Below are 12,027 nucleotides of genomic sequence, written 5' to 3' on the forward strand. Positions count from 1 at the left end.
CCGTCCCGCAAACAAAAGAAGCTACGGATTTCTTTGTCCTCCGTCTGACTCTATATATTGAGTTTGTATTCAATGAAGGCCCATATGAGCACTCTACTTTAGAGGATGAATGAGGCTCCCTGATGTCTGTGGTTTGTATGGCCTAGACAGCCCAGTACTTTCTCTATGGAGACAATGGAGGGGGAATATAACTATAAATATGTTTGTTTCTCCCCACAAAGCCAAGATGAAGTGTGCTTTCTGCTGAACGCTTTAGTCAACAAACACGGTCCTTTGTCATGCACGAGCTACAGAGGTTGAGTTGTGTACACGCGTATGTTTACATTGGGTAGGTATGCAATCAACTGTCTTTATGCTAGGCACATTATATTACAACATATATTACACACGGCAAACAGGACATTTGTGTGTTTCTTTTTTTTCATGCCCTTTTACTGCGCCTTGTGATTGTGAACATGAGTGATGAGTGACCATGAGTGATTGGAATCATTGTATTAAATTTCGTAAATGGCTGAGAAAAGCAGGACAGGTGTTTTTGAGATCCCCTCAGGCAGCGACAGCTTGAACGCTGACACAAAGGACAACACCGCAGTGGTGCAGCGCTCCCCTCACACTGCATGTGGACCAAACAATGGCCCCGACAGCTAATGTGTTTGCTGATTTTCAGAGCTTGGCTAAATACAAAAGGCATCACAAACACACACAGAGAGGCACACCTGTGGTTAAAAGACAAAGGTGTTGTCCTACATCATAGGCAGAGAGAATAAAGTCAACACGCCTGAGCTGACACAGGAAGTTATCAAATCAAATTGACAACAATATTGCTGCAATATTGCTGATTGTGCAACCAGTAGCTGAAAGTGCAACCAGTAGCTAAAGTTGAACCAGTAGCTGAAAGTGCAACAAGTAGCTGAAGTGACTAGTGTGAGTGTCGACAGTGTATCAATGTCCATATCAATGTCCATTCAGAAGCCTGATGGCCCTTGGAAAGAAACTGTTCTCCAGTCTGCGTGTGTGAGACCGAATGCTTCAGTATCGCCCGCCAGAAGGCAACGGGGTAAAAAGACTGAAGGATGGGTGGTAACAGTCTCTTAGAATCCTGCCAGCTTTCCTGAGGCATCGTGTGTGGTAGGTGTCCTGTAGGGCTGGGAGCTTCCTGCCGATGATGAACTCAGCAGAACGGACCGCACTACGTAGGGCCTTGCGGTCCCTGTCTGTGCAGCTCCCATACCACACTGTGATGCAACCAGTCAGTATGCTCTCTATAGTGCATCTGTAGAAGTTAGTGAGGATGTCAGTTAGGCATTTTTTATATTACTATGATACTATTTTGTCTATATATATATATATATAGACATCTACTTTGACATGAAACTAATATGCTTGATGAACTGCACCTGAACTTGACCTCAACCGCGGACGAGCAGTTAGCCTGCACATCATGCTATGCGGTTTTAATGCGTTTCCAGTTAATCAGTGAATTCTTTGAGAGAAACTATTAATTCTCAACGTTAATGATTTGCTTTAAGTAAATTTCATTTAATCGAAATCTTCATTTATATATGTATCAACAGTTATACAGTGACAGCTTCACTGAAGCACTGTGTACAAGAGATTGCAAAACATTCTCGTGGCCTTTGGGTCTGTGACAAAAATAGTCCTCAACTCCTATGGAAGGATCGAGCTGTTGAGTGTGACATTACGGTGGTAAAGAGGCCTATACATTCTCGTTATAATTTTGTATTTTATTTAATGGTTTTATTATGAATGTATTTTGCCATGTGACCCAACACCCTACACAGTTGATTAAACAACGAAGAGGTAGGCAAATAATTTTGACCAAATGCTATTCAGAATGCCTAGCCTATTTCATCCGTAAATCTATGAAACAACGTCCTATTGCCTTTGACAACTAGTTTTCTTATTATGGTTTACCAATTCAATCAATACAATAATAATAACTTACTCTGCTTGCGCTACGAAATTGATCTACGAAACACTTAACAAACGTGACTTGAATTTAGAGAACGTGTTGTTCATTTTTGCTTATTTAAACTCCTGTCCTTTCTCTATAAAATATTAAACCTCACGTCGGATCCTGCCGGCTTTCAGTAATTCCTTGCGCCGGTTGAGGTGCTCTATGTATCTTAGTTTTGACTGAAGGGGAGGGTCACTGGCAGAGACTAATAAGGACTGGGATCCAGCCTGAGTCCACATTCTCACTTTAATTTCCAAGTCCTACTTTGGAATAGCTGATAACTTGAAGATGCGTTTCGTTTATGGATTGTTCTTTTAGGCTGTAGTGGGAAACTTTCCATGCAATTGTAAGTAGCGCAACTGATTTGATGTCTTACACTTATAATTTACACATTACATAATGGGGGCTGTTTATAATTTCCATCTATAATTTAAAGGATTGATTGGCGATCTGCTAGTAATTTGTTGTTTGGCACAGAAGGGGATTTTGCGCATGCACCGCGTGAAGAGTTGGAAGTTGTGCGCTTTAACGGGACAGTTATGTGTAGTTGCAGTAGCACTTGTCGAGATTTATGGTCCCTCCGTTATGAGTGGAAAACATGCTAGTGGATTGTAACACCGTACACACATGTAACGCGGTGTGGTTTATATTCAAACAGAATGAATGCTGCTTTTTAAATACTGTATAGCTTAATGTGCAATTGGAATCATAACGTGAGTCATTTACTCCGTTTCGCTGTTTGTGAAATTCCATTCGTTGATTTCACTTACCCAAGTTTGGGTCTTATTTAGTACCGGACACCTATCGTTAAAACCTCAAGGTGGGGAAAAAAGCCTAACCTTGTCCGCCTGTCCGACATGTCCGGTGAGGTTATACGGTTTACTGTCGTGCGCGCGATTTCAGAGTGGTCCATGATAAAACTTCTTTCACAGATCTCCATGTACAGGAAGATACCGTAATCGTGTGCATGTCAGTATTTTCCACTAAAACAACGTCCACTTTATTTTTGTTGCCCTATAATTGTATACTATAGACTACCACTACTCCTGTGTATGTATATGCGTGTCCGCTCAACTGTGTTCTCGCAGGCGCCAGGCAGGGTGAGTATCCATGCTTACTGCAGACCAGCTCAGGGGCAGAGAGGTGGTAACAGTTGCCAGGACACCAAGCTGAGGAGCCTGGCTGTATATCCTCGGGTTAAACGGCCTGCAGGCTGTTCAAATAGCGTTCAGGTGGTAGATGACACCCGAGACCCCCACACCAAGTTCTGCAACAGCCTGTGTTGTAATGCATGTTGTCTATCCTCTTGGAAATGGAGCAGATGAACTCGATCAGCGGACTTTATCAACAAGTAGAAGATTTGGCGTTTGGTGTTTTGTGAAGCAGAACCCGCAGTACTGAAGTGCATAATCATTTAAACGTTGTAACCAACTCTACTTTAGCACCCTCTAGATTAGCGGGCCCATGTGTAACTGTGTATCACGTCACGTGGAGTGTTGAGACACACGCCACAACAGTGTGTGTTTACCTCCAGGTTTCCAAGAGCTCTGATTTCCCAGAGACAGAGGAGCCATGAACTGCCTGCTAAGATGGACACTCTTCCTCTGGATAGTAAATTCCATTCCTTGCACTGTGGGAATGGCGGTGAATGAGAGAACAGGTACGTATCCAAGGCTGTCAACACTTTGCCCTCAAGACACCCTTTCTTTAGTTTACCCCCGAAATATGTTTTGAGAACGTGGAGGGGACTTTTTATGACTGAAGTTCTCCTCTCTTAGCACAGGCACCAACCATTAGACTAACTAACACTACCCCTCCTATTCTCTAGATAAGTCCTGTCCATCTCTGAAGTTGGAAGAAGGGCGATTTTCGGAAATTTTGAACGGCACGTTAGACTTCACAGGTGAGTATTCCGTCTGGACTCTCAGAAGGATCCTGACACTATAGAGGTCAGGTGATCATGTGGTCTGAACCCGGGGTTGAAGGGTCACAGAGTGGTACGACCTGTACAAAGTGTTGACGCTATCCTTCTCCTCATTGATGTGCTGTGGTGTTTACTGTAACAGATGGGATTGTAATTCATACTTGGATGTAAGTCAAAAGATTAAAAGATGAGGTGTTTTAATATGTAATCATTTTCTCTGCAGAGTTTGATAGGAATCAAAGAGCCTTCACTGTTCTGTTCTCTGATGTTGTGGAGCATCAAAGTGTCCCCCTGCTGACCCTCCCTCCTCTCTCTCCTCTCCCTCCTCTCTCTCCTGTCCTCTCCCTCCTCTCTCTCCTCTCCCTCCTCACCCTGCCCCCTCTCCTCTCCCTCCTCTCTCCCCCCTCTCTCTCCTCTCCCTCCTCTCCCTCCTCTCTCTCCTCTCTCCTCTCCCTCCTCTCTCCCCCCTCTCTCTCATCTCCCCCCTCTCTCTCCTCACTCTCCTCTCCCTCCTCTCTCTCCCCCCTCTCTCTCCTCACCCTCCTCTCTCTCCTCACCCTCCTCTCCCTCCTCTCTCCCTCTTCACCCTCCTCTCCCTCCTCTTCCCTCCTCTCCCTCCTCTCCCTCTCCTTCCTCTCCCTCCTCTCCCTCCTCTCTCTCCTCTCCCTCCTCTCCTTCCTCTCCCTCCTCTCCCTCCTCTCTCTCCTCACCCTCCTCTCTCTCCCTCCTTTCTTCCCCCTCTCTCTCCTCTCCCTCCTCTCTCTCTTCTCCTCTCCCTCCTATCCCTCCTCTCTCTCCTCACCCTCCTCTCTCTCCTCTCCCTCCTCTCTCTCCTCTCCTCTCCTCTCCTCTCCTCTCCTCTCCCTCATCTCTCTCCTCTCCCTCCTCTCTCCCCCCTCTCTCTCCTCTCCCTCCTCTCCCTCCTCTCCCTCATCTCCCTCCTCACCCTCCTCTCCCTCTTCTCTGTCCTCTCCCTCCTGTCTCTCTTCTCCCTCCTCTCCCCCTCTCTCTCCTCACCCTCCTCTCCCTCCTCTCCCTCCTCTTCCCCTCTCTCTCCTCACCCTCCTCTCTCTCCTCACCCTCCTCTCCCTCCTCTCCCTCCTCTCCCTCCTGTCTCTCCTCTCCCTCCTCTCCCTCCTCTCCCTCCTCTCCCCCTCTCTCTCCTCACCCTCCTCTCTCTCCTCACCCTCCTCTCCCTCCTCTCCCTCCTCACCCTCCTCTCCCTCCTGTCTCTCCTCTCCCTCCTCTCCCTCCTCTCCCTCCTCTCCCTCCTCTCCCCCTCTCTCTCCTCACCCTCCTCTCTCTCCTCACCCTCCTCTCCCTCCTCTCCCTCCTCTCCCCCTCTCTCTCCTCACCCTCCTCTCTCTCCTCACCCTCCTCTCCCTCCTCTCCCTCCTCTCCCTCCTCTCCAGGGTTTGATCTGACTGAGAAGTTTCTGCTTCGAAAGGGAACCGTCACAGACGACAGGCCGTCATTCAGACTGGGCAGCAGCCCTCTCATCAAGCCCACAGAGTGAGTGCTGTGTGTGTATGAGTGTGTGAGTGTGTGAGTGTGTGTGCCTGCGTGTGAGTGTGCGCGTCTGTGTGTTTGTGCGCGTGTCCGTCCATGTGCGTGCGAGCGCGAGTGTTTAAAGCAGTAGACGAGTGTGATCCCGGTGTGACAGGGGACAGGGTGGCCAGGACTATTTGCACCGTACGCATCACTCAGCGTGTGATTGGATTACGCAGTTTGGGGAGCCACAGGACGGAGGGTTGGCTGGTGTTGACGGATATTGAACATGAAGCTCGGGGGGCTCAGAAAGAGACACCTCGAGTTGGTTTTAATGACAAGAAATTATGAGTTTGTTTGGAACAGGTGAAAAACACATGTTTGTCTCTCTCTATGAAAGTGTGTGTGTGTGGTTAGCTAGGCAGCTCGCTAGAAGGGCTCTCTGACAGCTGAGGAAGAATGCTGGCAAGCTGCAGGACATGCAGATTTGTTCAGAGAACGCATTAAAAGCTATTAAATCTCCAAACAACTTGTGCCTAAATCCAGTTCCCCTAGGACTTGAAAACGTGCCATGGTAATATTTCGTTTCCACGGCTGCAAACTGATATCTTCTCAGGGTGTGAAGCCGCCTGTGTTTGGCTGATATCTGAAATAAGGAAAAAAAGAAAAGAAAAAAATGGTGAGATTTGCTGGTGGGCTGACGGCAGGCGTTAACCCCGCACCTCACCTGACCACGCCGATGAAACTGTGGGCTTCCTGCTAATAAGGGTAAAATGGTGAGGTGAGCCGTAAGACATGTGGAATAATTTGGACCAAATTAATATACATTGGATCTCACAATTTCCCGAGGGGAGAGAGAGCTGGCGGTGAGTAGCTGGAGGGTCTGGGAGAGAGAACAACCTCAAATCAGTTGTAATGAGCCGGACGTATTGAAAACTTTTAATGGTGCACATAGGTGCCACTTATTCATGGTTGCTTTGTTCCTGGAGCGATGGCCCTGCCCTGCAGGTTAACCTCAGCGTGATGAATGACAGGAAGATTATTTTAACAGCTGGTATGTTTCACCTTGATCAGGTGGTTTTTAACCTGCTAAACGTGGATTCATTTAGCAGGAAGTGGATGAAGATGACAATAATGATAATTCTAAAAATGTGTGGGCAGGTTGGACAGTGTCTGGGATGGCATCAGAACCTTGTGTTTTTAGGAGAGAAAGATTGTGGGTTGGTTCTGAGCTGGACCTCTCTGGAGATGCTGCTTCGAGGACTCTCTCAGTGAAATGATTCTTGAACCTTTGTCTGGTATATTTGTCTTGTTCTGCCATAAAACCCAGATATATTTTATATTTTATTCAATTTTTATTCAATTTGTGTTTTTTGTTTTGACTGTTTCCATAGAGGGAACTGAGAAGCTCTGGTCCTAGACATTTCAAAGACAAGAAATTCTGATAATTGGATTTTAGGATAGGCTTTTATTCAAAGCAATGTAAAATAGTGCATTACACTGTAGTGGTATCAGACAGGACACACAAGCACATTTCTAACAGCATATCTGTGGTAGAGCTAAGGAACATGATTCCGCTGATACAGCAGTGGAAATAGAACATCATATCTCAAGTGCAGCATCGAAAAATGCAATAGTTGCCACATGCAAGAAAGATTCCTTTTGCAGGCTCCACAAGCTGTAAGGTACAGATAGATTACGGTGCCCTTCAGTCAAGTGCTTGGTCCAGGTAGATTCCAAAGAGGTGTATCTTCAGACTTTGTTGGGGACCCTCAAAATGATGAGAAGGTGACCAGCTTCGGAGCACTTCTCCTGTCTGTGGGGTGTTCGAGATGTCCAGAGTGGGATGTTGGGAGGTTGTGAAAGCTAACACCACGAGTCCTGTGAAGGAAGGGATATTTTTAGTGTTTTACTGTACCAGCCGACTGTAAACACACTGTTCTGGCGTTGTGGCCCAGCTCAGGCAGAAGGAATTGCGAGGCAGGTGATCTGAGATCTGACTCGTCTTTCAGACGCTCAGACAGTCCCCTGTGTGGATCTTCTTACCCGAGCCCTAAACCTGCCCCCTAACCCCCTAAACACAAGCCCCCCAACCCTGGTCACTAACCCTGGTCACTTCCCTGGTCACTAACCCTGGTCATTTCCCTGGTCACTAACCCTACCCCTGCCTACCACCCTACTACCACTGTTCCCCCTCCGTAAAGGCAGAGGTGGACTGGTCTGGGGGCCTGGCTGGGGTCCCGTCAGAGCCCGCTGGATGCAGTGGGATCCAGATGGCAGCCTGTCTTGTTCCTATGGGAACAGCTGTTTGAGATGACAGATTACTGTGGGTCCCGCTTATACAGATGGATCCCTCTATCCCGGCAATATGTTTTCTGATTTTAATTGCTGTCACTGTCTGTAGGTAAACACACACACACATTCACTAACACACACCCATTAACACACACACACACACACACACTAACACACACACACCCACTAACACATGCACTAACACACACACGCTCTAACACACACACCCACTAACACACACACACACACCCACTAACACACACACCCAGTAGCACACACACCCACTAACACACACACACACACCCACTAACACACACACCCACTAACACACACACCCAGTAGCACACACACCCACTAACACACACACACACACACCCACTAACACACACACCCACTAACACACACACCCAGTAGCACACACACCCACTAACACACACACACACACACCCACTAACACACACACCCACTAACACACACACCCACTAACACACACACCCAGTAGCATACACACCCACTAACACACACACCCACTAACACACACACCCAGTAGCACACACACCCACTAACACACACACCCACTAACACACACACCCACTAACACACACACCCACTAACACACACACCCAGTAGCACACACACCCACTAACACACACACCACTAACACACACACCCACTAACACACACACCCACTAACACACACACCCAGTAGCACACACACCCACTAACACACACACCACTAACACACACACCCACTAACACACACACCCAGTAACACACACACCCACTAACACACACACCCACTAACACACACACCCACTAACACACACACCCACTAACACACACACCCAGTAGCACACACACCCACTAACACACACACCACTAACACACACACACCCACTAACACACACACCCACTAACACACACACCCACTAACACACACACCCACTAACACACACACCCAGTAGCACACACACCCACTAACACACACACCCAGTAGCACACACACAAACAGAGATGATCTTACCTCTGCAGAATGGTGACGCATATTGATTCCCCTGTGAGTGTCGTCCCCCCTCCCCCCCCATGGGTGTGTGGCTGTATTTCTCCAATGCTGCTGCAGTGTGTTAGCATTACCCCCCCCCCCAACTACCCCCGCCCCCAACTACCCCCGCCCCCCAACTACCCCCCCCCCCCAACTACCCCTCCCCCCCCGAACTACCCTAATCGGTAACGTAGCTGTATGATCACCCCCCCCACAAACTGTGTATTAGTGTTACCAACCCTCCCCCCCTCCCACACACACCCTGACCCTACTCAGCCAGGAGAACGTACCCTCATTTCAGGGAACTGGAACCAATTTAGTTACTGTCGAAAATGCGAGCGTATGCACTTTCTAAACTTCTTTGATTGCCTGCTTATTCATACAGCTGGGCTCTGCATTGTGTTGGCTTGTTTCTCTCCTGCTCTCAGCCCTGAGACAGAACGACAACCACACAGGCTCTGTTACGTCAACTCCTTAAGGACAGTAGGAAGCAATACTGCACGACAGTAATCTCACAAAATATACTTCAGCATGGTTTCCCTAGACAAGACAAGAGTTTTTTTTCCAAAGGAATGGAGTGTTTGCTGAAACGACTGGAGTGTTTGGTAAAGACAGATTAAGGTATCGGTGGTGTTGATCCAGAGTTTAGCAACAGCATGGTAGCAGTGCTTCTCCGTGGAGTCTGTTTGAATGTTTGTGCCACTGTTTGTACCACTTCTCTAACAGCCAGAGAAACTCGGGTGAGAGACTCTGAGGCAGCCGGGGGTGTCAAGGTCGTGAACTTTGACCCAGGTCGCCTGTGCACATGCGCGCCCCTCCGTAAACGTAAACTTGTGGTCGTGGCAGACCGGGGAGCTGTCTGTCTCTCTGGAGTGGGCCAGGCATCCATGTCAATTTGCACTGGAGTGACAAGATATCCTGCATGGCGTAATAAACGTAAACACTGTGTGACCTTACAGCTTCCTGTTCCTTCCATGTTAATTCCTCATATTATCCTACGGGATTCTTTACCCTGAGTGCAGTTTCATCCCTGACCCCTAACGCCTTGTTTAAAGGGGAAGATCTGAAGCAAAGTCCCCAGTCTTATTAAATATCGTACCACTCTGTCTATTGAATTCCAATGGAAATTTCTTCCGGGCCCTCGGGCGACGAATCACCTTCCCACTGTTTCCCCTCTGCCTGCACGCGGGCATTTGATCTTCCTGTGGCTTTAACTGGGTGCATACATCATTTTAATCATGTGCCATTTGCGGCGGTCCATGACAATTCAGGAGACCCACAATGTAGAAGGGTTGAACTCTGAGAGAATAGGAGATGATCTATGGGGGAAAAAACTCATTTCCGGGCCTGTCGGAGTTCTCTCTCTTTCTATCTCTTTATCTCTCTTCCACTCTCTCTTTCTCTCCCTCTCTCTCGATCTTTCTCCCTCTCCTTCTACCTGTCCCTCTAGGTCTCCCCCTCCGTCACCCCCTCCCCCCTTCCCTTCCCCCTCTCTCTCTCTTCCACCTCTTCCCCGTCTCCCCCTTTTTCTCACTCTCTCTCCCCTCCCCCGCTTTGAATGACCTTACCATTGTGTTTCCGCTGATTATGATTTATTGTGTTTGCAGTCCCTCACTTTCCGATGCTGAAGCATTCATATAATCTCATCAGATGTGTAGTTCCAGCTAATTAAGCCCATTCTGGCAGGGAGGAAGTGAAAGGAGTCCCACCAGCAGCTGAGCGACATGACCAGATACACGGCAGCGGAGTAATACGACTCGCTATTCAATACGTGATTGAATCTCTTCCAGGGTCGTATTCCTATTGAGGTCCTCACAATGTCATTTTACTGGAATGTGTAGGCGCTCATATTGAGCCTGCACAGAGGCCTGTGCTAATGACTGTTAGCCCATTGTGACAGTCCCGCTCAGAAACAGACCCCTGGAGATTCTGTGTCCATCTGCTGTACCAGCAGGTGAGGACCAGCTCCATAGAAACCTCAATCAATGAATATTAGGTTGGCAATGAAATGACAGGGACGCCTGAATCAATTCCCTCCAGTTGAATGAATCATGTTTGACGTTAAATCAAAGCACTTTTATGTGAGTGCCACTACACTCCGGGAAGAGTTTGAAATATTTGCTTAAGTCATTAAAGCTGATTGGCTCTCTGATTGTTGAGCGACTCAGGAGTGGAGAGAACTGAGCAGAACCTCACTCCAACCCCACAAGCACATCTCTGGGTAGTTCCCTACAAATGAGCTTATACTGGGTGATTGTGTGCTAAAACGGAATCAAGTCCAATTTATCGCCTTTCGTTCCCCTGACCAATCCTTTACTTTATGACAGCAATTGTTAGCTCAACTGCTGGTCTTAAATGTCATTTTTTCTTGGAGTCTTTGTTCAGCTGCTCAGACTGAGCTTGTTTCTCCAGGCTGGTGTTTCCTGGAGGCCTGTCGGAGGAATACTCTCTGGTGTCCATCTTCCGCCTGAGAAAGACCACTAAGAAAGACCGTTGGTACCTCTGGCAGATTTTCGACCGCCTGGGAGACACGCAGGTAAACCCAGCAGGGCGCTCTGGGAACAGGCCTCCTCTGACCCCACCTGGTTTGATCTGATCTGGTTTGACTTGACCTGAGCTAACTTGACTTGGGAATAAACTGTATGTAGAAGCTGTGTGGCTCGCATGCTACTGGGGGGATGGGACCAGGTTCGTCTGGGAACAGGCCCAGTAATGAGGTGGCCTCAGCACACACTGAGCTAGAGAGGAGCTTAGACATGGACCCAGCATGCTGTTAACGTTTTCTGAATTGGGTTTGCTCTGAATCGGCTCTGCAAGCAAGGGCAACATGAATTTACTTGACAATTTGAGTGTGTGTGCGTGTGTTTCTCTGTGTGTGCGTGTGTTTCTGTGTGTGTTTCTGTGTGTGTGTGTTTCTCTGTGTGTGTGTTTCTGTGTGCACGTGTTTCTGTGTGTGTGTGTTTCTGTGTGCACGTGTTTGTGTGTGTGTGTTTCTCTGTGTGTGCGTTTCTATGTGTGTTTCTGTGTGTGTGTGTGTTTCTCTGTGTGTGTGTTTCTGTGTGCACGTGTTTCTGTGTGTGTGTGTTTCTCTGTGTGTGTGTTTCTGTGTGCACGTGTTTCTGTGTGTGTGTGTTTCTGTGTGCACGTGTTTCTGTGTGTGTGTGTTTCTGTGTGCACGTGTTTCTGTGTGTGTGTGTTTCTCTGTGTGTGTGTTTCTGTGTGCACGTGTTTCTGTGTGTGTGTGTTTCTGTGTGCACGTGTTTGTGTGTGTGTTTCTCTGTGTGTGTGTTTCTATGTGTG

The 12,027-nt window shown here is 47.9% G+C and overlaps 1 protein-coding gene across 1 annotated transcript in view; it reads left to right on the forward strand.

The window, feature by feature from the left end:
* Nucleotides 1-2,186: 2,186 nt before the first annotated feature.
* LOC134022728 (collagen alpha-1(XIX) chain) overlaps nucleotides 2,187-12,027 on the forward strand; it is a 74,420-nt gene continuing 64,579 nt past the window's right edge. Inside the window, exons 1-5 of the mRNA XM_062464479.1 lie at nucleotides 2,187-2,324; nucleotides 3,513-3,638; nucleotides 3,807-3,881; nucleotides 5,315-5,414; nucleotides 11,140-11,263. Of these exons, the coding sequence (XP_062320463.1) occupies nucleotides 3,551-3,638; nucleotides 3,807-3,881; nucleotides 5,315-5,414; nucleotides 11,140-11,263 (387 nt within the window). The 5' untranslated portion in view covers nucleotides 2,187-2,324; nucleotides 3,513-3,550. The remainder of the gene's footprint in view (nucleotides 2,325-3,512; nucleotides 3,639-3,806; nucleotides 3,882-5,314; nucleotides 5,415-11,139; nucleotides 11,264-12,027) is intronic.

This window comes from Osmerus eperlanus, chromosome 6 (genome assembly GCF_963692335.1).
Source record: "Osmerus eperlanus chromosome 6, fOsmEpe2.1, whole genome shotgun sequence".
Classification (NCBI taxonomy): Eukaryota; Metazoa; Chordata; class Actinopteri; order Osmeriformes; family Osmeridae; genus Osmerus; species Osmerus eperlanus.